At 51.0% G+C, this 25,512-nt stretch overlaps 1 protein-coding gene across 1 annotated transcript; it reads left to right on the forward strand.

Moving 5' to 3' along the window:
• Nucleotides 1–4,360: 4,360 nt before the first annotated feature.
• RBM38 (RNA binding motif protein 38) lies at nt 4,361–18,335 on the forward strand. Its single transcript, XM_066198762.1, has 4 exons — nt 4,361–4,592; nt 5,305–5,428; nt 6,046–6,100; nt 17,417–18,335. Exons 1-4 carry the CDS (start codon nt 4,425–4,427, stop codon nt 17,712–17,714), a joined length of 645 nt encoding a protein of 214 aa, XP_066054859.1. The 5' UTR covers nt 4,361–4,424; the 3' UTR covers nt 17,715–18,335.
• The last annotated feature ends 7,177 nt before the right edge of the window (nt 18,336–25,512 follow it).

The following is a 25,512-nucleotide window of genomic DNA, read 5'->3' on the forward strand; positions in this document are numbered from 1 at the left end:
AGCCTCTTCTTTTTCAGGAATCTTGTTTGCATTACCATGATTCTGTCTGTCCTTTGTCATGGCACAGATATGCAATTTTCATTTTGTGAAGGGACATCAAACAGGGGGGGCAGGAAAGTTTGAGGAAATAGAATTAGATTTTTAATGACATTTCCTTTAGCCACAGTCTAACACATGCTTGTGGTCCAGCAGGATTGAGTGAGGTGTCCCATTTGTTGTTCTCTCAGTCCCAGAGTTACCAACCTCTATATCCATGTTTTGTTTTGTTTTGTTTTTTGTTTTTTGTTTTTTGTTTTGTTTTTTGTTTTGTTTTGTTTTGTTTTGTTTTAATGCAGGTTACTAGAACATTAAACCAGATCATTCTAGATGCCCACCAGAGCTGATGGTCTGCTTGTGTGTAACCAGTGCGGCCAGCAAAAAAGAAACAGAGTTCACTCAGCATCCCCCATTGTGGAATATTCAGAAGAGGAAATAGTTCTAGAAGATTCCTACAGAAACCAAAGCCAAAAAGCAGCCCTGATTGGGAACCTCCTCGGCTCAAGTTACAAGTGGCCCAGAGAAGAATGATTTTCATACTCCAGTTCTTGTTGCAGCAGCAGCTCTGGGTAAAGCAATGGTTATGGTGTGCTCAGGGCACCAAACCAGAAAATCTGAGACAGAGGGCCCAGATGCAGAATTTCCTGCAATAACCTAAACCAAATGCCACTGGATGCAGCTCCCCTCAAGATCTCCCTGTTCACAGCCTCGCTGGTGGCCAGCATCCAGACTGAGCATTAGTAAAACCAACAAACCAAACAGTTCCCACAGTGAGTCCCTTGCTCTCCAGTTAACTTATTTAACTGTGCAGCTTCTAAGGGGGATGTTTCATCTGCTGTTGTTGCAATAAGCGGGTATCCATGGCAAAACCCAAGGGCACTGCCCTACAGCAATGAAGTCTTGGCTGAGCAGCAGCAGGAACTGGAAAAGGTCAGAGCTCCACAGTAGCCCTGCTCCATTTTAAAAATAAAACCCATCAGTTTGCTAAGAAATGAGGCAGGTTCTTCAATGGCTTGCAGATCAGACCTGGAGTGTCTCAAATCAATTTTCCCAAAGACACTGGGGGAAGAAAGGAAAATGCTCAGACAAGTCTACAAGGAGAGCACCACAGCTTCACTGCCAAGGGAGGCACTGACAAGAACTGAAAGGACTTTGGGGCTTTGCAGAGGCCAAGGAACAGGAAATATTCTCCCTGCTGCTCTTTCCCCACCTCTGTCCTGTTCTTGTGCTCCCAAAGGTATCACTTCCTGCTATAATTTGTTTTTCATCCTTCAGGCAGGGACCATTTCTATATCATTCTGCACTTGGATAGTCTTGCAGTGCCACCTTCCCCAGGATTTTCAGTGGAATCCAGCACATCGGTTTGGTGCTCTGCAGCTGTTCCATTCCACCTCTTGGATAATGCTGCTGAAGTCCACCAGAAGGAGCCTTTGTGAATCAATTTTGCATAAGCCTCGAGGAATGTATTAATATGTAAGTAAAAGCCCAATTTAACTGTGGTGAATTATCATAAAATTAATCTTCCCAATCTGAATGAGAATAGGATGCTCTGGATTTGCAATACAAATTCTGTACATTAAAGATATGGATGGTTGTACACCCACTGCAAAAGATGACTTTTCTCCCAGCCTCCTCATTGACTGACCTGTGTAGTTTAATTTCTTAATAACTACAAAGGACTAAATGCACCCCTACAATAGCTTTTATCAGATCTGTGTTCTCCTTCTTGCTTGCAGTCTGCTCTTAGATTTGGGCTAAGCAACATCCTGCCTTCCCCAAGGCAGCTTTGTAGTTTGAGGTATGCCTGTCTTTGCAGGAGTTATCTCTGACCAGGGAAAGTTGAAATATATTCTTCTCTTCTCAGGTACCCCTGTTGTTGCAGTAAAAGCAGAGGGAGGTGTCAGCAAACTCGGCTGTGCCAAGCTCCTGCAGCTTCTATCTGATTGCTGGATTTTACCTGTAGGTGTTTTGAGGAGGATGAGTGCTTTTCCCCAAGAACGAGGCGGAAAAAATAAAAGCAAATTAGTTAAACTTCCATCAAGTTCTCCTTGCTCACTTTCTCTTCCCCTTCCTGCTGTGTTTGTCGTAACAGCTCGTTAGAGCCCGTGTTTGCAATAGCTGCACCGTGAGACGGGAGATTTCATTTCCCGTCCTGCTTTCCAGGATGTGGCAGCACCGAGGCCGCCTCCCCCGGCCCCGCCAGCGCTGCCGGGGGGTTTGTGGTGCCCTAACCCCTCTCTTGTTCTGTTCTGTCCGTAAGAGAACTCCTGTTCCTGCCTCCAGGGAAGAAGAGGAGCTGGGATTTCCTCTTTGAGAGATGCAGGGCTCATGTTTGAAGAAGAAAAAAGCCTGTGGTGTTTTCCCCACCCCCTGCCCAGCAAAAGCATCGAGAGCAGAGATGCTGCTGGTCTCTCTGGAGGACTTTGCCAGCCCTGCCCGCCCTGCAGAGGAGCCGGAGTCTGGGTTGGATGATTTGAACGTTTGCCATCATTTGGAGCAGAATGAAGCTCTGTAAAAGGACAGTGACTGGATGCCAACTGGGTTGTCATTAGCTCGGGCAGCCCAGGAAGCAGCTGATGTGCAGTTTGTGGTGGAAGTCGTGCAGACAGAAGGGGTGACTCAGGGATGGAGAGGTCCCAGCCCCGACCCCAAAGGTGTATCCCAGGCTTGTTTGGATGGGCCAGGGACAGCTGGTGCCTTCACAAGACACAGAGGCTCCATGAGCCATCCATTTGCAGAAGGCTGTCAATTTTTCAGTGATGGTGGGTGCTGCTGGCCCAGCTCCATCTTTCTCCCACAGTAATCACAGGAAATACACCCTAGTCTTGAAGTCTGGTTCTTCAGGACTGAGAAGCTTAATGGCTTTCCTTGGTTTTTTGGGTTTTTTTTTTCTCTCTCTCTCTTTTATGAAGCATAGGGTGTTTAGAACTATGGAAGCGATGCAAGAAAAATATTAATGAATAACTATGGAGTGCAGACATTAATGCATTCCTTTCTCTTGAAATAACTGGCTTTTCTCTGTGGGGTCTGTAACAAAAAAAAGTGTCTGCAGAGTCTGAACCTGCTGTATAGAAGCCAAAGTAGATGATGATTTAGAATTTCACTGGCTTTTTTTTTTTCTTCCTAAAATGTTATCTCTGCATTTATCATGTTGAAAAAAAAATCTCTTTCTCTGAGATATGATAAACCTAAGCCACAGGGGCAGTTATTGAGATTTGGGGTGATGAAAACTATGAACAAATAATGATTTTTGGGATCCTCTCCCACACCCCAAACTCCAGCTGATGCCGAAGAGGAGGAATTAAAGCATTGCAAGCAGCCCACCATTGGAGTTCCCCAGTGCTGGGTTCTGAAGCACCAAGTAGCTTTTCAGCTTTTGTTTTCCTGCAGTTAGGGACTAAGGGATACAGGCAGTAAATGTGGGGCTGTGCTAGAGTAACGATTCTCCCAGCTTTGAATCGCAGGTCAGGGCAGAAACCTGCAGGTGAGGTCAAAGGCAGTGGCACTTCACAGCCTTGTACTTCACAGCAGAAGCTGCCCATCCTTTCACGAAACAAAATGCCAAAGGAGGACAGTGGAGAACTCCATTGCTGAGTACCAGTGGAAATGGGAGCGGTGCATCCCTGTCCCAAAGAGGGGCTGCACAGGTACATATCCAGGTGCTCAGTGGAGAAGCGGGAGGCTTAAGAACCTGCTTGAGAAAGACAGTTCTGGACCTTTATTCACTCCGTGACCCCCTCCCTGGCTGTTTTTCCTCGGCGATTGGGCTCCACACCCCTCCCTCCTCCTGCCCTGGCTTCCAGCGCGCCTTCGCCCCCCTGCGTGCCCCAAAGGCTGCCAGCTGCCGGCCGGCTTTGTCGCCGTGCCCGAGCCCGCCGTGCCCGAGCCCTCGCCGTTGCGATGGTTGTGCAACAGCAGCGGGCCGGGGCCGCGGGACTCCCGCTGCCCGCGCGGCATCTTTGGCGGAATCCCGCCGGAGCGCCGCCCTCTCCCGCCCGGCCCTGCTCCCCGGGGAGCCGCCGGGACTCGCAGGGTGCGCGGGGCCCGGCCCGAGGGGGGCTCGGTGCGGGGCGGGCCGCGGGGACCCCCGGGCGGGGCCGGACTACGCGCCCCGAGCGCCCCTGCGCGGCGCGGCGGGGCGGGGCGGGGCCGCGCGGCCCTACAAAGGCGGCGGCGACGGCGGGGCGGCCGCTACTCACCGGCACCGGCGGGCTCGGCGGGGCCGCGCTCCGGCTCCAGGCGCGGCCATGAGGCGGCTGTAAGGGCCCCGGGACCCGCCGCCGCTCCGCTGCCTTCGGCCGCCGCGGGGGGGGGGGGGGGGGGGCTCGGCGGGGCGCGGCTCTTTGCTCGGGGTGGATGCCGGCCGGGGGCCGGCCGCTCCCGGCACCATGCACACCGTGCAGAAGGACACCACCTTCACCAAGATCTTCGTCGGGGGGCTGCCCTACCACACCACCGACTCCTCCCTCAGGAAGTACTTCGAGGTCTTCGGGGACATCGAGGAGGCGGTGGTGATCACGGACCGGCAGACCGGCAAATCCCGAGGATACGGCTTTGTAAGTGCCGCTGCGCTCCGCTCCGCCGCGGGACGGGCGCCGGCGCTGCCCCCGGTGCGCCGGGGAAGGGGCCGGCAGCGGAGCCCCGGGCTGGCCGGCCCGCCGGGGCGGTGACAAACTCCCGGTGCGGTGACAAACTCCCGGTGTAGTGACCAACACCCGGTGTGGCCGGGCGGACCCCCCCCCGGTGCCCGGCGCTGCGGAGCCGCCGCCCGTCCCGTCGCTGCCGCGGAGCTTGTGCCCGCTGCGGGAACGAGGGGCTCGGTCAGGACAAAGGCTGGGCTGGGGGCCCGTTTGGAGCCGCCCGTGTCGGCCCAAGCCGTGCCGTTCGTTTCAGCACCTGTTGCCCCCTCCCGATGTCCGTGCGGGGCTCAGCGCGGTCTCCGCATCCCGCCCGCAGCTGCCCTGAACTCCTCTGCGCCGGGGGTTTTGGGAAGGGCTCCGCCAGCTTCTTAAAAAAGGCCCGGGGAGGAGGTGGAAGGGCAGGGGAGAACAGCTGGCACCGGCCCAGCGGGGAAACCGGGCGCGGGGGGAGCGCCCGCTTTTCCGTCGAGTCCCAGCAGCCCTTCCCGGCTCGCCGTGCAAGCGGGGCCGCACGGAGGGAGTTCAGCTCCCGATTCAAAATAGAACAGTAAATAAACTGCACTTAGTGCCTGTTGCTGGAGTGTTTACAAAGCGCTGTTGCTACAAACAAGGCTGTGCTCGGTTCCAGGTGACCATGGCAGACAGAGCTGCTGCTGAAAGAGCTTGCAAAGACCCCAACCCCATCATTGACGGCAGGAAAGCAAATGTGAACCTGGCGTATTTGGGAGCTAAACCAAGGAGTATTCAAACTGGTGAGGCATCCAGGAGATCCCATCTCTCTGTATTAGAATAACTTGTAAGACGAGGAAACAAGTTCCTCGGGCTGGAATCATCTGATCTGACGATGCACATTTATCTGTCCTCCATAGTTCTGATTGTTGGCTGAGGACGCTGCATAGTCCAGTTACCTCTCTGCTGTATCTCCTTACTCAGCCCTGCTGCACTAATGTTACCCACCAAAGTTCACAGAACTGTGTTAAAGCTGTTTTCTTCCACAGCTGATCTGTTTGCCCGTTAACCTCTTTGTTACATGAGAATTAACAGTGAGATCCACTTTGTCATTTCTCCCTTTGGTTTAATGACCACAGTACCCAGTGTGTAAAATAAGGCTTTATACCCCATTGTCTGTTCGATAACAGCACATTCACACTGGGCTTTCATCATGAATTCCCATCTGCTCCTCGTGCATATCACATATGCATGTTAAATTTAACTTCTTTCTAAATGGGGCTCTGAATTTGCTCACATGCATAGCAGATCAAATGCAAAGACGTGTGGTGTAATTCTGCCTGTGTGTTGCGAGCTGAATGGTACAATGGATGCCATTCATTAATATTTCTTTTTTTTTTTTCCGAACCTTTTTTTTCAGGTTTTACCATAGGTGTGCAGCAGCTACATCCAGCCTTCATTCAGAGACCCTTTGGGTAAGTGGAAATGTTTCCTAACGGTCTGTTTGAAATCAGATTCACAAATGAACTTCCTCAGTATTTAAAATGTGTGAAAAAACCCTTCGTCGTCAAGAGAGGACAGTTTCAACAGCTGTTGTTAATGTTCAGAGTACTTTATTTCTGGTGGAGATTTCAGAAGTTTTGTGCATTTGTCAGCTTTAATGTAATTCCCAAAGATCCTTCTTTATCCTCAGTAAATCTTAGTCATAATAAACCCAGTGCATTGCTCGCTGCTTTGCCAACTTCAAGAATTCACAGGAATTCAAATAAATGGAAAATAGTTTCTCTATTATACTACTTAAGGTGTCAAAACAATTAAGCAAATTCTGTTCTCATGTTTCTCAAATAAGATCCTCTGCTTCCTCTGTGCCGTTTCCCACGTAATAACGCTTAGGATACAGTTTTATCCTAGAAAACAAATTGCACTGGAAACAAAGTCTGTTACTTAATGAAAGTAACATTAGGTCAAAAATTGATTTTGGACAGATGTTATACAAGGCTTGAATAGTCTGCAAAAGTGGGCTTTTGTCTGCTGTTTTCAATAGCTTATACCATCCCTACTCGGTTAGAAAAGTCCTCTTTTTATACATCTAATAGGATCTGGCAGCTGCTCGGCAAAAGACAAGTGTGCTTCACGAGAACAATAGTGACTGTCATACTGCCCTCATTTAACTGTTTAATGATTGATGCAGCTCTTTTTTTTACACCATTTCAGAAAGTGAATATTGATAAGGTTTTTTATTACTATTTTCTAAGAGCATTAAGAAAGTAGGTGCATTTTTTAAAGCTTTTGAGCACTGCCCTGGTGTGGTTTTTGTGTGACTCTAATATAAATAGATGGGATTTTGGCCTTTGTCAACAGCAATACTTCATCCCTTCCCTGCTCTCCACTTATTTTTTGGGGGGCTGTTTTGTTTCTTTCTTTTTTTCTTTTCTTTTTTTTTCTTTTTTTTTCTTTTTTTTTTTTGAGAAAAAAAAAAAATCTGCTAACAATAAAACTTTCATTCCTCTGCCCTCGTGGCCGCAGTTGCCAACTGCCTGGATAATCTCATTGCCATGAGTTTTTGGATGTGAGAGGCTGTGTTGCCACAATAGCGCACACCCAGCGTACGTGTGCTGTGTGCGGTTCAAACAAGCGCTCACAGCTCTGCTGGGAAGCCTTGAGGAACATCTGCCATTACGTGAAGAGTCTCCCCTTTTTTGGGGGGGAGAAAGAGCCACAAAAATCTATGCAGCCACATTAAGCTGCATAGACCAAATGCTGCTTTTTGCAAGGGAGCTGCAAGAGCTTTCACAGCCCCCAAAGCGGCAGCAGCACCTTTGAGATGCGAACCCAGAGCCGTCTGCATGGGAGTGCGGGAGAGAAGTTGCCAATAAAAGCAGCCTCTGGCAAGTCCTACCATGCATGGGAACAGAGGAGAACAAAATGGTGAAGCCCGTTAAAACTCCTCTTGTTGGCAGGAGCACCTTGCAGATTATCTGCAGTTTTCTGGGTGCCCTTCCTGCCCTGCAGCTGCAGCTCTTGAAAACAATTTTTTTTTTTCCAACAGTTTGCTTTTGGTTTCACATCCAGAGGAGTGTGGGATCGACTGATTACACGTTCCTTGTGATCTGGACAGTTCCTGTTGCAGTTCTTAGGCATTGGTTTCATCATTAAACCAGCAGAGCTGCAGTTAGCACATACAGTGGAGAACATTATAAATTATTTATCAGTTGCCAAGAGACAGGAACCAGGAGAACCGAGGGCTGGAGGCAGGGGATTATATATCATTATTTGCAAGCATCAGTAAACAAGAATTTCATTGAATTCAGTCATTGGTGCAGCAGAATCACTGGAAATGTGGGTTTTACAGAATGTGTGTACCTGAGCACCACTTTTACCTGAGCACCACAACTGGGGCTGCTCTGTGGCTTCTGAGCAAAGCCTCAGGTGCTCAACAGAGCTTGGCTGCCACTTCCCTCTTTGTCTCCTCAGTAGACCAACAAAATTAAGAGCCTGCCAAGCTCCGCTCTTGCATTCCCTTGAACCCACAATTTCCTTGGCCCTCAGTGGGATACGAGAGTAGGTGAGGAGTTTATCAGGGTCTCTCACTGAATTGCTGTTGTCTGTTTGCCGAGTGGATCCTGACCTTTCCCGAAGGAGGCTCAGTGGCTCGGCTGCTTTGCCCCTGGTGTGAGATGTTGCCTGGCTCTCCCTCCTGCAGTTCCTGTCTCTGCAAAGCGTTTGTGCCCAGGGGTTGGCATTGTGGTTTCCAAAAGATGATTGTCACGGGGCACGGGGTGCTCGGGTGAGCGAGCTGGGCTTGGCAGGGCAGGAATGAATGAGCAACCGTTAACTCCTGGGCAGTTAACGAAGAGCGAGCAGCCAGCCATGGCCCAGCTATCAAGCCACAAAACGCAGGTTTTGGTGAAACCTGAAGTGAATGGAAACTATGAAAATTACCCAAACACCGGAGAGGATTATTTATAAACTAAAGGCTTCCCCCCTCCCAGCCCCAGACACCTAAATGCAGCTGTAAATATTGCCAGGGCTATGCGGAACAGAAAGAGAAACCACGAGGAGCCTCTCTCCTTCCTCCTGCTGTCCTGGCAGGGGAGGCACTCGCACAGCAGACAGCACGGAGTCAGTAGTAAATCCTGTTAGGAAAAGAACTTTCTAGCTTGTTGTAACCAGAGATCTTAACAGTAATGCAAGGCAAAGGATGTGTCTGTGTCAGGGTGACTTGGAGATCTGGCTGCTGAGTTTAGGGAAGCAGCGTTGGGCCTGAGGCTCGGCCTGGAGCTTGCAGACTGTGCTATGCCTGCAGGCACCTGGCAGTGCCAGTGCGTCCTTGCAGCTGCCGTGCTTCATGTGATCAGCTGATGTGGCAGAGCTGCTTGGTCCCACCTTGTGGTGTCCTCCTCTGGCACTCTGGAGCTGGAGGCAGGTTTGAGTCTGTACAGGGAACGGGAATTCCCTGGTTCTCCTCTCTGCTTGCTGCTCTGGACACGGGCAGCATATGGCAGATGCATTCCTGTCGCTGTGCCTCAGCGGAGGAGCTATCTGTGTGGGAGATCTACCAGGGACTGAGTAAGTGACTGAGCTCTTGCAAACATAAAGCTGTCTCTTGTGGCAGGATCCAGCTCTTTCCATGGCTGCACGTTGGATGTCATTGCTCCAGAGGCCCCATCCATGTGTAGTTACTTGTTTTGGTGGCCCCCTGCCTCTGGCCCACATTTGGTCTCCGGCAAGGTCAGGAAGAGTTAAATTTAAATCTCTTTGAGTTTAAAATTTCATGCGTTGATGCTGCTGCAGTTAGGAAGTGAAGAAAGTCTCTCTTTGTGTCAGCCCAGCCTCCCTCGCAGCTGTTTATCCTTAAAATTTCTCTATTGGGTTAAAAATAAAAGGCAACAACAAACTTTCATCTTTGCTGTGGTTATGCTTATAAAAGGGCACGTGCTGTGCCCAGCCTCTGTCAGCTGGCATCCCCCTGCTCCACCTTCCCACTGCCCGCTTACCCGGAGCTGGAGGCTGCAGGATCCCATCCCACTCTGCCAGGCTCCTGTGGATGGAGCACCCAGCACCTGGTGTTACCCTGTGCCAGGAACATGAAAGCTTCAGGGGGGAAAGGGGGCATTCCCTAAGAAATGTCCAAATCCATTTTCCAAACGGCTTCAGCTGCTGGTTCTCATGCATGGTGGCTGCTGTTCAGACCAGATGCTTGCTAGTTGGAAAGAAATCCCTTTCTTTTTTTTTTATTATTTTATTTTGTGTTTTTTAAGCATAGACGTGTATTCATAAGCAGATCAGACTGCTCTGAGAATTTTCTCGAACATCTGCTTCAAGGTGGCAAATGCTGGTGTCAGGCCCAAGGGTTTGGTGTGCCTGTTTTTTGGGCTTGGGGCACAATTTGCTCGTGTTCGGCCTGTAAGACAACACAAAAGCGTGGTCTGATACAGTGACCTCACACTTGGCTGTGTGAATGATGTGCTGAGCTCAGACCTGTTGCAAGGGGCAGGCTCTGGGTGAAGGATCTGAGCCATCCCTGGGCAGTCAGGGCACCACAGGCTTGTGTGTGATGGAGAGACAGCCTGAGCTGGCTCTGGCTTTGTCTTTACAGCACATGGCTTGAGTTGTGCCATCTTCTCTGTGTGATTCCAGTGCCTCTGGTGGATTTCCTCTTTGTCCTCCCCAGCACAAGAGCAGCCCCCTCAGCAGCAGAGACCTGAGTCCTTTCCCACTGGTGCAGGAGCTGGGGAGTGGCAGATCCAAAATTCACCTGTGTTGCTCCGGCTGGTGCCACGGAGTCCCAAAGTGGCAGACTGATGCACGCGTCTGAATTTCCAGAGCAGCCCAGCTTGTGCTTGATCTCATGTTTCCTTTGAGCAGCTGTTGGCATATGGGCCCCAACTCGTAGTATTAAGCACATGCCCAGTAATTGGAATGATGAATGCAGCCCTGGGCATCCTGCCCCGGCGCTGAGGGCACCAGCCAGGGAGAACCAGACAGTTGTGCTGATAATTTGGTAGCAAGGACACCGGGTCATTTCTAAATACAACTTTTATGAAGAACTTGTTCCCCACGGATGGGAGCAAACTACATTCCAGAGCTAAATATACTTCGTGATCACAAAAGATGAAAAGTCCTGGACCTCGCAGTTAAAACTCAGTCTCCCGTTTCTCAGTCTCCAAGTGCTGTAAACAGGGTTGTGCTGTCACTTGCAATTTCCCTGTCAGCAGCTTTGAGCATTTTAGCTCTCCTGTGTCAGAGTTGAGCTGCTCTGGCCAAAGCAGCAGAGGCTGGGAAAACCACGCTGGGTCCAGGCATCCCCCATGATTCCAGCTTGCAGGAAGGTGTGGAGGGATTAGATTGAGATGTCTTAAATGTTCTACTACCACTAAGGCACAACTGATAGCAGAGATCACAAGCTCTTAAAATGGAATTTCTTTCTTGACTGAGAAATTACTTAATTACTTGTTTTATCAGTGTAGGTCTTCTTATCAAAAAGAAATATTTCATTGCTTCTTCCATAGCTGAAGCATTCTACTTCGAAATACTTCATCTCTCCAAGAAAGGGGTTTTGATAATCAAATGAGTGGATGGTTTTAATTAAAGGTCAGTGGAAGGGATCATGTGTAAAGAAAAGGGAACCAGTTGAAAGCAGTCACTAATATGTATTATTCCAAAACTTGTCAGGTACTTCAGAAGACTTTAGAGATGTTTCTGCCATTGATTTTCTCTAAATTGCAGAAGAGAATTGGAGAGTTCAGACAAAGGCAGAATTCTGGGGCAAGCTGGCTTAATCTGTTGGAGACCCTGGTTTTTCCTGCCATCCTACCAGGTTCCTCACAAGGATGTTGATGGGCTCAGGTTCCTGTCATGCCCTGGTGTGAAACAGGCCCTGTTTCTTCTGTCAGTTAGTTTCTGGTTTGGCTGTGCTGATAACTGGAATGGGGAGGGGTTTTTCCTTCTCTGGAGAGCTGACTGGTTGCGGATAAACTTCCATGTGGCTTTTTCCTTGGTGCCAGATGGCTCTTGTTTCAGGCAGATGTTATCTCCTGCTACCTGAGTGTTTTTCAGCCTGCTTCTCTCCAAAACTATTTTTGGTCTGGCCCAGCATGCCTTTGTTTTGGATCATGGTTTGGTTTTTTTTTTTTTCTTTCCTTCTTCCTTTGGGTGTGGGGGAAGCAAGATGCAGAGGATAAAGCTGTTGAGCCAGGCTATAAGTCATGGAGGAGCTCAGCATGTTGATCTGAGACTCTTGGTTGAGCTGAGAAACAGGATTAAATCTTTGTGAGATGTACTCCCATCTTTGGTTCTGCAGCCTTTTTTTTTTTTTTTGTTTACTTCATTCTGTATTTTTTTTCCCACTGACTGCAGTCTGGGACAGTCTGTTGTGACACATCATGCCTTGGTGATTGTCACTGGCGTGGTGACATCTGCTCCCAGCAGGGAGCTCAGTCCTGTACCTGTTTGCACAGGCTGCTGTGTAAATCTTCTCAGAGGGACAGAGGAGGATGAGGAGAAGACAGACAGGCAAAGGAGTTACACGAGCAGCAGAAATTGTGTTGATTGCTTTGCTATTTTGTGTTTGTGTCGTGTTGCAGCAGGTGATGATAAATCCCATGGAGCTGCAGAGTTCATCCTTGTGTGACTTTGAGCTGGCTGGGATAGCTGGCTGATGAGGCAGAAGCTGTTGACATTTCAGTGCATGTTTAAGGCAGCTCTGGTAGGGACATTTCAGGAGTTGGAGCTTTGTCATGTTGTGGTTGAAGCCCAGCCCTGTCAGTGGATGGTGAGGGATCACGGAGTGATCAGGGCACGGCCAATGTCCTGATGTGCACCCAAGTGTTAGTGGATAAACTGTGATCCCCTCCAGGAGTGAGAGTCCTGGTGGGCAGCAGGGACCCCCCGGCCATCCTCCAGCCTCCTCCTCATGCCTGGATTGAGAACAGCACCTGAATTTCTCACATTTCCACAGCCTGTCATCGTGGCTGGGGCCCGTATGATCCCTGTGGCCAACCCTGCCTGCACTCCACACACGTTTTCTGAGTGTCTCCTCGAGGTGAGTGCTTGCTGGCTTGGGAGTGTCCCTCAGGAACGATTCCTTGGAGTGTGAATTACACCAGGATGTGTGCCTGCAGCTCCAGCTCTGCCGTGGTGGTGCCGTGGCACTGCCAGTGCAAGTGTGGGCTGTGCTTCCCACAGCAGCTTTAAACTCGGGAGCCCCTTCAAAATACACCTTTGGATCTGCCGTGCGGGCAGTGGCTGGAGGTGCCACATCACCAGGGGCTGTGCTCAGCTGGTCCTGCAGCACCCCCAGCACCTCCTGCCATCCATCACGTGCTGTGGCAGTGTGGGTGTCCCCGTGGCAGCCAATGGGTCAGCTCTAGTGGAAATGGAGGCCAAATTCCTGGGGTCAAATGCCAGAATTTGTGCCTTCACTGGCAGACACAAAGGGCTCTGTTTCTTTTATTCTTCAAGGAATAAAAGGCTGGTGGTGGTGGTGGCATTTGTGTGCTGATCTCTGTGAGGCTGCCAAGAGCCCTGTGCCCCTCCTTGTTTCCCAAATGCTTGGGTGATGCCGTGTCCCTCCTGACAGAGGGGTGCAGCTGTCTCCACCTCTTCACAACTGATAAAACCAGCTCCCAGCAGGGCTGGCAGAGATCGAGAGGTTCAGGAGCTCCCACCTTGTTGCTCTCCTAAACTCGTGCAGCTTGCAGGAGCAGCACATGGCTCGTGTGTAGGAAGTCCTGCAGGATAGCAGAGAGCTGAGAAGATGCAGCTAAAGCACATTTTAGGTGTAAATCTGATACAAAACAGTCAAATATGTGAAGTGTCTCTGAGATGAGCTCTGCTGGGAGAGCTGCTGATGAGAGCTTGTTCCCCTTCCTCAGTGTTTGGGGAGAGGTGTGGGACACATTTCCTCCTGACTTGTCCCTTTTTCCTGGCTGCCCCCCAGCCAGCCCTGCCCTGTTGCTGTGGGGAGGAGACCTGGGTGAGGGCAGGTTTTGAAAGGGACTTTTTCATCTGCCTGGAGCCACGGGTGCCTCCCCTGACGTGTTTGAACATCTCCACCCAGGCCTGCACCAAAACGGGGCCCCGTTTGTTCTGTCCCCCAGCCGCAGCAGGACAGAGCCCGTGGCCCCTCTGCCAGCGGCTCTGTGACCATCTCTTTTGTTCTGGTTCAATTCTGGGCACCGTGGCGTGGTGCCACATGGTCAGGAGCGTGGGCTGGCCCCACGAGGGCCCTGCCAAGTCCCTGCTGTCCCTCCTGCTGTCCCTCCTGTGCCACTGCTGCCTCTAGGCTTAGGTTTGACCGTGCTCCTTGTGTTGGGTGGCCTTGGCCCATGGGTCGGTGTCGTGCCAGCAGCATCTCGTCCATCTGCTGTTCACAGGGATGACTTTGGTGTGTGGTGGCCACGGCTGATCACTTGGTTGATGTTTTATAATCACACCCTGCGTGTTTTTGATGAAGTTCTCTTCTGGCTGGCAGGGCCCATCGTGGGGGATGGAGGAAAACTGCAGGGAGGGAGGAAGGGAAAGGCATCTTAAAACACAGATGTGACTCATCCTGTAGAAATTCAGATTAGAGTTTGCTGAGTTCTAGAAAGAGAACTCCAGAACAGCTTGGTTTTTTTTTTTTTTTTTTTTTCAATTTGTCTCCTGAAAGTTCCTCTTCAGAAATAATGGAAGAGGGAAAATATTTTAAGATTTTTCTGTGGATGCTAAATGTAGCCAGCAGAGAACTTCATCCTATTGCACTGGTTTGTTTTGTTTGTAGCTGCAAGTCATCAAAGTGACCTTACTTTGGGTTGTGTGTTTTGTTTTGATTGATGAATTGCCATCTGTCCACCTAATTCAGAAGACCAAACTGCATAATATCTTGACTGAAATTTCTAGCTGAATTATTGAAATCCTACAGGCCAAAAGAACCTTCCCTTTTACATTTACATTCCCTTTAGAAGCAGATCCTGGAGTTGCTGAGTGGGATTGTTTAGTGTGGTACCAGCTATTGTGAGCGATGTGTGCTTGTGTATGCACTGGGCTGGTGGGATGGATTTCTGGAAGTGGGCCTTTCAAGCTAATGGTGCTTTTTATTCCAAGTAGCACTGAAAAGCTGGAATTTCTCCTTGCTGAAGGAAAAATGCAGTGCAGGATGTTGTAGATTTGCTGTCTCTGAGCCCACCGTGGAGCTGCAGTGGAGGAGCTCCATACACGAAAGCAAAGCCAACAGTGTGGAGTTTCTTGGGATGAGCTGGGAATGTCCACTCACCCTGATGGCACCACATCCCCCACATGGGCTGTGCCAGCTCTGGGGAAGAGTTTGGTGGCAGCAAGGGGCATGCAGGAGCTGCTCAGACAGGGTGATGCTCAGGCTGGATTGCTGGGAGTCTCTTGGGCTGTCCTCATTTGGTGAGCGCAGGTGAGCTGTGGGCAGGAACAGTGCAGGCCCCTCCTCTGCTCCTGTCACCGGGTGGTTTTATCGGATTGTGCTTTTTTTGTTGCATTTGTGAAGTGATTTTAATTTTGTTGGGCCCTGGAGTACCAGGAAGCGAGGAGCAGCCAGAGCATCCATGCCCTGTCTGGGATGCAGGATATTGGCTGAGCTGCTGATCTGCCAGGGCAATAAGCGTGGACAGAGCCTGCTCATGTCATGCCCAAGGGTTAGTGCCTGGGGGTGCCTCTGCAGAGCTTTTCCTTTTCCCCAGACCCTGGCAGGCCCAGAGAGCAGCACTGCACCTCTGAGTTATTTAAAACCAAATGGAAGAGAAAATCCCCCAGTGCCAGGCGTGAGGAACCTCTGGGTGGGACTCGGCTCTGCTGCTCCAAGAGGTGGCTGCCACTGCCTGGTGAGAGTGTGTGACATGAAGTGCCCTTGGGCTGAGCTGGTGCCTAAGCTCCAGCTCTGATTCAGCTGTGCTGGCCTCAGTTTAGATCAGAGCTGGACAAAAAGGGATTCAATGAATTTCTGCTGCCTCATCTCATTCTTGTTACCCACAGGGTGATGCTGGGCCTGGTGTGTTTATGGACTGAAGGACTGTGAGGTCCCTCTTGCTGCCCAGGGGTGTCTGGTGGCCTCAGAAGAAGGCTTTGCACTGAATCAAAGGCTGAGGTGCTGCTCAGCATCATCCATCCTCCCTGGGCATATGGAAGGACCCTGATTTCAGAGGCAGTGTTGCTGTGTGGGGAGAGGAGAGCAGTCATCCTCTTGTCATGCAGATTGTCTCAAGCGAAAACAAACCGCATATGCGAGTGGGAAAAGGAGAGAAAACTCGGTTCAGATGAGCCCTTGTTTGTGAGAAGCCTTTCTCCTGCCTGAAGAGCAGATTAAACCATCCAGGGGTGGTTGTAAAGCAAGTGGGAAGAGCCCTGTAAGTGCTGGGTAGGAGGGACAGCCCCAGGTGGACCCCGGCACCCTGCAGGTGGTGGCTGAGATTTAGGATGTACAGGTGGAATGAAAGAAGCCATGCACAGCCCTGTGCCTCGTGAAGAGCCTGTGGGAGGCTTTTAAAAGTGGTTGTGTTTGAAAATGTGCTGTCACACACATCCACACAAAAATCCCCAAAATATTTGAATCTGCGTAATCTCTCTGCAGAGTTTTGCCTTGGGTTTTTTTTTTATCGGCCAAAATGAGTTGGTTTTGGAGACAGGGTGGCACAAGCTTTTCAGAGGATGGCTTTGCTTCGTTCTGTGCCCTTATGTGGTATAGCAAGCAGTGGCCAAAGGGACCTTCTCCCCAGGGTGCCCTTTTTGGTGTCACCCTGCCACACTCTTCACGCCACATGCAATTCCCCATTTTTGCCTGGCCCGTGGCACTTTGCGTGGATGCACTTAAACCTTGAGGTTTGCAGAGTTTTTGCCCTTGTTTGAGACCTGACTTGATGTGGGCCCTTTGGAAAATACAGCCCTTTCATTTTGAGGCTTCCCCCCCCCCCCTTTCCTCCTCATTAGCAGTTTCTAGCAAATTAGTAGGCACTCCTGCATTAATCACCTCCAGGATCTTTCCATCTATGGACTTTAATTGACTGTGACATTGTTAAGTTCCTCTCAGCAGCACAGCTACCTCAGGGCAGGGGCAAGCTGGGAGAAGCAGCACTTTTAGACCCTCATGGAAAGGGCAGCAGAGATGCCAGGGGCAGATGTGACAGCTCATGGGCACAGGAGTGTCACTGCCCTGCCGGCTACTGGGGAGTGTTACTGGGGGGCAAGAAAGCAGCGTTAATATCTCCTGTTTTACAACAAACACCCTGTAGCATTCCCTAAATATCCAGTGTTGTGGAAACACGGTGTAAGTGTGTAGTAACTGATAACACCTGGCAGGCTGGAGGGCCTGGGGCTGTGGTCATTCCTGGTGGGACGAGTGGAGAGTGAGATGTTGTCCCTGGTGCCAGGAGGTGCCTCACAGGGGCTGTGGGTCCTCTGGACCCTCCACCCAAGTGTGGATGGAGAATACAGGAGGCAGAAAGGCTGGCGGGGACGGGCAGGGCACGTGGGAGCCGAGGGGCTGTGTCACGGCCCTCCAGGCAGCTTGTTTTGGGGACCAGCAGCCTGGATAGTGGGAGATACAAGCCGTGGGGACCAGGGGGTGTGTGTTAATAGCAGCCCATGCTTCACCTTGCACTTCTCCCACCCTCAGGTCTAGGAGTGTTTGCTTTTCATCCCCACCCCGGCGAGCACCTCTCACTCGAGGGCAGCACCATTTCCATGGCTGACGCACGTGAATTTGGCGGCGGGGAGGGAGACGAGGGGACGTGCAGGCCAGGAGTAACCCCGGCCACTCGCTGACTTCTCTCCCTTTTCCTCCACAGACTGACGCCTCACTACGTTTACCCCCAAGCTATCATCCAGCCCAGCGTGGTGATCCCCACCCCCGTGCAGTCCATCACGTCTCCCTACATCGACTACACCGCCGCCAGCCAAGCCTACTCCCAGTACACCACAGCTGCCTACGACCAGTACCCCTACGCTGCCTCCCCCGCCGCCGGCTTCGTGGGATACGGCTACACGGGCACGGTGCAGCCGCCCATCACCGCCAGCAACCCCGCGGCGCCCGCCGCCTTCGTGCAGTACCAGCCCCAGCAGCTGCAGCCCGACCGCATGCAGTGAGGGGCTCGGCCTCTCACGGGACAATCTTCTCATCGCCGCCGCCGTGCAAGGAGGATGCGACTAGGACAGAGCAGGAGGACAGGAAAAAAAAAAGAGAAAAAAAAGAAAAAAAAAAACTAATAAAAGAAACGAAACAAACAAAAAAAAAATCACCCCCGTCCCTTTTATCCCCCCCTCCCTCCTTGTGTAGGTGCATATCGATACCTAAGCTATTTATAGAGTTGAGGGCGAACCCGAATCCTTGCAGGCTGATTGTGCTTATGAAAGCGGACTTCTGGTAAGTTTTTTTTTTCCTCCTCCCCTTTTGTTTTTTTTGGTTTTTTTTTTTCCTTCAACCTGGACAGATACTGTCTTGAAGATGTTCTAAAAGCGGCTGAAATGTTTCACGGGGAAAACTACAGATTCTTGCACACACCGCGGTCTGCTTCCATCACCTGTGATCTTCTTTCTGCCCCCCCTCCTTCCTTCCTCATCCAGCCTACAATCCTCTTATTTACTGGTGAGGTACAGAGGTACTCGGAGAACATGGAAAAAAAAGCAATCTTATTTTTTGGTTGTACAAAAACTTTGTAATACTCAGAGATGCCTTACAGAAAAAAAAAAAAAAAAGCAAAAGAAAAACTATTTTTTAATATTTATTGCGATTTTATTCGCATGAGCTGTGAATTGCAGACAGAAGAATAGTAGTAAGTATCTGCCTTGTTTAATTCTCATTTTACTAAATTATTGTATGTAGGTAAAAGTTCTTAAGTAATTGCTGAATCACTTCAACATGCAAAAGGGAATATTGGCTTGAAGGAGAGCGGAATATTCCTTTAGTCAACGCACTGTACTATTTTCTTATTGTAATTGTTACTCTGTTAAGATTATCTCAAATTTAGGTATATTTTTAAATGCAAAAAACCAACCAAGAATACTGAACACTTTGTCTACTTTGGTAGATCTTTTGTTACAATGCTGCAACCTATGGAGACATTTACAGTATTTATGTAAAAGAGATTTGGGGCTGTTGGCCAGCAAGGTTTAGGAGAATATCATGAGTGGAGCAATAGAGAAAAAGGTGTTATGTCACTGAACAAATGGGTAAATGTAACCTTTTAATGCCTGTAATCCAACAGCCAAATAAAGGAAGAGAACAGGCGATGTAAGTGCATTTCTACAAAGACAGCAATAAACTATTTTAACTTTTAAAATTATTCAGTGCTGTATGGTACCATGTTTGCTTGGCTGCAGTGCCTCAGGGAGTATTTCCCAGCCCACCTGGTCTGGCCGTGCCGGGCTTCGCCCTCGAGTGTGCTGGGAGTGTGACATGCGGGACACAGGAGCGTGTCCTGCTCTGATCCTGGCAGGCATCAGGTGATGCCACCATCCTGCAGCGTGTCCCACGTGCTGCCCTTGCTCTGCATGTCCCCGAGGCACCTCTGGGTTTCCGAGCACACAGAACCCTGTGGGCTGGCACCAAGTGCTGCCTCGCGCTGTGTGGAGCAGAGGGTGGGAGGTGTTGCCATCCTGGTGCAGCTCCAGTGGCAGCAGGGGCAGATGGGATCTCGTCCCAGAGTTTTCAGGACATCACTTTCCTTCTGTTATTTGCCTAAAATAAGCTGGGGGTTATTTTTCTAAAATTTAATTTCTCTGAAACAGAGCCCTGTCCTGGTTAAGGGGATTTACTGAGGATTATCTCAGATCCAGCAGAACCAGGCAGGTGCCAACAGGAGAGACTCTCACCCTTGAACCTCATTTGCTGCTCTGGTGCTGCATTTGACTTCCCCCAACCAACTTGCTTTGGTGTTTCAGGTTTTGACAGTTACAAACTCCAAGAGTCAAGCTGTAAAAGTAAATAAAATTACTCTGTTTGATCATGCCAGTTATCTGGTTCATCTCCATAAAGGTCACGCAGGCCTGGTGCCAGGAAGGGCCGCGTTTTCAGCACCAACATCTGCTGCTGGTTCAGGTGGTGATGCCTAAAGCCATCCCGGGGGAAGAGGATGCCCTAGGATGAAAGTAGAGGCAGTTCAGCACCGTGGCTACCCTGGGGAGCTGAAATGCCCACGGTGGGCACGTCTAATGTCATCGGTGGCCCTCAGAGTAAACAGCCCATCTCGATGAACGGAAACGACTCGCTCCTGCCTTGCTCGTGTTGCGTTGCGTGAGAATGCAGATCCTGGAGGGGCTCTGTTCGTCCTGCCCGAGGTTTTGCTTACAACCATGTGGGTGACATTTATTTCCTTTTTAAGTAATTACTTTCTGGACGCGCTGCGGGGCTGCCAAAGGAGTAAGAGCCGAGCGCCGCATCCAGCGCGGCGCTGGCGGGAGCGCGGCCTGGCCCGGGCCCTGCCTTTGAAGTGCTATCGGGGCCGGAGATTAATCAGCAATGCTTCTTTCTCCCTGTCAGGACTCCTTCTGAGGAGAAGGCAGGGGAGGATTTTTGGGTGGGGGTGCTGGGAGCTGCTGGGGAGCACTCGGCCCCAGCCCAGTAGCCCTGAGGTGCCCAGGCCGTGGGGCCTGGCTCTGCTGAGCCGGCCTTTTGTCTTTGCTGGGGACGCACATCTGCCCGGCTCAACGAGGCTGCCGAAAATCGGATTGTTGCTGAAAAAACCCCTGTGTGCGGCGCGCTCTGAAGTGAAAAGAGTGACGGTTTTCCATTTAGCTGTCTGATATCCCGAGAGGTGGCCAAACTGCTAGGAAGCGAGGGCGCGGGCGGCGCTCCCAGCGCCCGGCGCTGCCATTCCTGGATCCCACTGTTTTGCTCCGGCCTCATTTCGAGAAGTCGCCACATCAAAACAACAGCCCGACCTGCCGCCTTCCTGTTCGCCAGAACCCGGCCGTGAAATTGCGGGCGGGCGGGCAGAATGATGAACCCTGCCATCCTTCCTTCCCGGTGGGAGCGGGGCTGTGTTGCCAGGTGGTGCTGGGGAGCCTCCAGAAAGGAGCCCGAGCGCTTCCCTGTCCCGTGCCGGGCTGGGAAAGTGGGAAGAGCTCAAAGGGTTGCAGTGTTGGAAGGACAGGAGATGAACTGCAGAGTATGAGCAGTGGGGTGTGGGTGAGAGGCAGTGGCTGCCTGGCTCCCGACTGATCAAGGTGGCACAGGGCAAGTGCTTAAATCATTTTGAAGTTGCTTAAAAGTATAATTTTTTTTTTTTTTTAATGCATTGCTCGATGGAGCATCCTCTTCCACCTCCTTATGTTGTCCCAGCACAAAGCAAGCTCACCCTGGGCAGCTCAGCTCTGCTGCAGCCAGACAGAAGCCGAGGGAGGGGACGAGCAGGGGGGTCACAATGCTTGTTTTGGAAGCTTCAGTGAGCCACAGGGACCAGGAGGAGCAGCAAGGGCTGGGTGGTTTTGGCAGCACTGCTCTGCCAGCACCATCTGCTTGGCAGGTTCCAGGGCAGGGACCAGCTTTGGGGGGCCAGACCTTGTCCTGGGCATATCCCTGTGGCCATGCTGGCAGCTGTCCCAGCCCAGGCCACCTCTCAGCAGCTGTGCCCACACGCCCAGTCATTTGCATGACAAATTCAAATCTTTTTTATGGGAAACCATCACACTGGGGCTGTCAGGGGAAGGTTTGTCTTGTGTGTGCTGGGGCATGTGCCACCCCTCTGCTGTCATGGGGAAGTGTCACCATAAATACCAGTGCTGGGGTGCTGGTCATCGTCTGGATGAGCCCAGCCACAGTCTGGCATCGTGTCCTGGCATCACCTCCCTTTCCACCTGGCAGCAGCGAGTGAGAGAGAGCCCTGTGCCCCAGGGTGGCTCCTCACTTGCCTGCCACGAAAGGGGGTGTCTTGGGTGAGATTTCTGCCCTTTCCAGGCACTCGCTCTCCCTGGGGTGTCCCCCTGTCACAGAGGCAGAGCCGAGGGCTCTGCTGCCAGCAGCTGCTTGAATCTGCTTGTGATAAGGAGATAAGGGGGTACCCAGCCCACACCTCTGCTGTGCTCCCCCCGCCGTCCCACGTTATCTGGGGGACACTTGGGCACCCCCACGAGCTCCTGTCAAGGTCCAGAGGTTTGCAGTGGCACCCCCAGCCAGTGGCCATCCCCAGGCTGGGACTGGGAGCACTGGGGACATGGGGGGCACTGCCAGCCCCCACTGCCCAGCTCCCCTGGCTAACAAGCCCCAGCACCAAAACTCTGCACTGAGAGGGAAAGGCTGAGCACAGGATTTATTTGCATGGTAACTGGGTTGCTGTAGGCATTTACCCTTTAAAACAGAGTTGACAGCAAAATGTTTTTACCCCCTCGAATACAGGGAATGCTAACAGCATCCTTTTTTTTTTGTTTTGTTTTTTTCCTCTCTCTTCTGGCTGAAGCTTGTTTTTCCCTCCTTTGTGCCTCTCTGAATCCTGCCAGCGTAGAGATTCCCTTGTTCAGAGAGTAAAAAAAGAAGAGAGAGAGAGAGAGAGAGAGGAAAAAAGAAAAATAGAAAAAAGAAAAACTTAAGCCTGGGATTAAAAACCATCACTAAAATAGTTTGAATAACAAAGTCAACTGACTGGCCGGGGACCTGGTGAATGCCTGTCACGTATCGCACTTCAGCCGGGCACGGTCACGTGTTTCACTGGATAGTTCCTGGAAAAGCTTCTGCTCCGCCTGATAGACCTGTGCCTGCTGATACTGCTGCACCCACTCCTGGAGGGCTGTGGGAAACTTCCACTGGGGGATAAACTGGGGGGGATAAATAAATCTCCCTTGGGTACCGAAGGCATTGGATGTTCCTGGGACCTGAGGCTTTTCCACCCTAGTGGTCCTGGCAGCACTGGGCCAGCAGGACCCTCTGTCCTTACTGATTTTAGCAAGGGAAGTTATGGTGGGTTTGTGGGTTTGGGGTTGCTTTTTTTTTTCCCTACACAATTTTTTTTGCCTGGTTTCAGCTGCACAAAGGATCAAAAAAATGGGACCTTGCATGAGATAAAAGCAGAGGGTTTGTACCTCCCCCAGGCAGAGCCAACTCAGCCATGTCAGACACATCGTGTGGGGCCATGCAGCCATGGGCTGTGTTACTGCAGGGATTTGCACCTAAACCCAAACCTAAATAACAGTTTTATCCTTTTTCTGACTCCAGCAGCACAAACCTGGAAGCAGAGAGATGTGAGAAGGCACAGCGACAGGAATGACGACAGATAAAGCCACACAGTGTGGGAGGGCAATTAAAGATCCAGATTTATTAGCTGTGTGCCCATGCTCAGGAGGATGATGAAGCAGTTGGAGATGGGAAAGTTGGTAATGGAAAGGTCAGAGATGGAAGTTTGTCAGCGGATGAATCAATGAGCACCCAAAATCCCGGGAGCCAATTTTTAAAAGCATTTGCCCACATAAAAGTGGAGACTGTGGCCTTTTGTAAATCAGCCAGGAGCATGTCTTGGTTTGAAAGTAGCGCTGAGCATCTTGTTACATGTTCAACACTGAAAAGATCTTTTAAAATGAGACTCATTTCAGTGGAGTGGCTCCTGTCCATGGATAAACAGGCAGGGTCAGTGTGTGCAGACACCCACGGCCGTTTGTGGCCTCCTGTAGCATCCACTGGTGTGTTTGCATGAGCTGCTGACATGTGAGCACCTTAAACAAACCCTGAACTCTGCAAAATGAAAGTGAAATGGAATAAAAAGTCACACCAATAGTCTCCTGTGAGCTGGCTTTAAAATTAGCAGGTTTTAGAAATAAACATGGTAGAATGAGCCCTCAGGGGAAGAAAAGCCCTCCAAAAACCATATCCTACATTCTTTTCAACAGTGTTCACTGCTCTTTACTTCACGCCACTTTAGTAAGGTAAACTAATTTGGTTTCCTGTTTCAAATGAGTTTTATATGTAGAAAAACATTTATATTACATACATTATAAATCTGATTAGAAACACGTATGTATGAACAAACTCATGGTTTTTATCAGTAGCTGTGTGCATTCACGCGTGTATGTGAAAGAATACACATAAACGCCTTATTTCAATGAACATTTTAACTTTTATTTCACAAATCCTGGCTCCTGAAGATGCCAGGTGGACCACAGTTTAGAAGATTACTTAAAATGTGAAGTGTAACATAACAGCAATGCAGCCAAATTTAATGGCTGGTATCACAAGCTAATCTGGGGCAAAACCATGGCCTGGATTGAGCTCAGGCTTCAGCAGAATGGGAAAAGCAGTAAAAATATCCCATGCTGGTGTGAGAGTCATTTCTGGAGCTGGGGCAGACCCCAGGAGCATCCCCCATCCTTTTGCCATACATGTTCAGGCACTTTTCCTCTGTCTGTCTGTCTGTCTGTCTGTATTCCCCTATGTCCTCTTCAATCAGCCAACCACGGGCACTTCAGCCTCAGTCTGCTCAGCCCAGAATACAGATATTTTGGGCATCTGCAATCTGGACGAAAGCTCCAGTCCTGCCAGGAACTCTGCACAGGCTTGAATGGAAAAAAAAATAAAAATATCCCATGGAGTTGTGTAAAGGCTGCCAGGCTGCCCCGGCCCCTGTCCCACAGGCAGGGAGCAGCCCCGGCCCCTTTGCAGCCACCAGCAGAGACAGAGGCTGCAGGAAAGATAATAAATTAAATCCAAATGTTTATTCCATTGGCACTGTCCGGGTCATGTGCCTCGTGGAGCTGGAGAGTGCAGGAATATTTTCTTGTAGCTGTCGAATAAACTGCTGGCAATGGTCGCTGTGTAGAGGTCCCCGAGGAGGCAGGGGCTGAGATCTGCTTGGAGGGATGGATGGATGGATGGATGGATGGATGGATGGATGGATGGATGGATGGATGGATCGGTACACACACACAGGAGCTGGGCCCAAGTTCAGAGGCTGGGCCAAGAGTTTTGTGCACAGGCAATGGTTTTGGGGGCAGGTGTGGGGGTCTGTGTGCAAGTTAGACGCTGGAGATTGTGGGCATGTGAGGACCTTGGATTTCCCCTCCCTCCTTTGCACGCACACAGGATTAACTCTTCCCATCCTCATCAGACACAGTGAGCCCTGGCTGTGCAGGGCCCTGAGCTCCAGCACAGCCCCAGCTCTACTGGGTGTCTGCAGCGTGTCCCGGCTGCTGCAGGTCACTGTGCAGAGGTGCTTTAAAAACCCTCACCCCAACCCATCGAGCCCCACAGGTCCCAGAACGGTGGTTACAACAGGCTTACTCATTTCCCCAGTGAGTAAGACCGAAAGGGGAGCCCCACAGGGGCAGGACCAGGGGCTGATAAGGAGCTGCTCCCTAATCTCCAGCCCCAGCAGCCGAGAGGGCGAGGGTGATAACTCCCAGAGCCTCTGGCTCCCAGCAGTGCTGGGTGCTGCTGTCGGTTTGGGTGTTTGCAGGGCTGCACCTCCTCACCTCGCAGGGTTTGTCTGCAGTTGCCCAGCCCAGCTCCCCCTCACCCGCCCCCGGGGGAGCCAGCAGGAGCTGCTGGTGGTGCCAACCCCAGGGCTCACACCCTGGCCCACTCACCTCCTCTGCTCTAAATGCCTTGAGCTCCTGGGGCGCAGCCATGGGGAAAGGGGGCTACAGGAGGCAGCATCACTCATCTGACCAATCAACCCCATTTAGGAAGATCCAAAGTTTAGAAACTGGAGGTAGGAAGGTCCCAGCTGAAGTCCATCCTCGTGCTCTGGGTGACACCAGGAAGCCAGGAGCACAGCAAAGCTGGCATTCCCCTGATTCAGACCTGGCCTGGGATTTTGGCTCAGATACCTGGTTTTTGCTGGCTGGGTTGGACCCTGTCCATGTCCATCTCCTGTGGCACACACTCACGTCTGCACCAGCAGCACCCACCGCTGCTGCTCCACTGGCTCCGCGTCACCTTCCCCCAGCTCCAGGGTCCAGCTCC

The sequence above is a fragment of the Chamaea fasciata genome, unplaced genomic scaffold (genome assembly GCF_029207755.1).
Source record: "Chamaea fasciata isolate MVZ Bird 193981 ecotype frontalis unplaced genomic scaffold, bChaFas1.0.hap1 SCAF_17, whole genome shotgun sequence".
NCBI classification, from domain to species: Eukaryota; Metazoa; Chordata; class Aves; order Passeriformes; family Sylviidae; genus Chamaea; species Chamaea fasciata.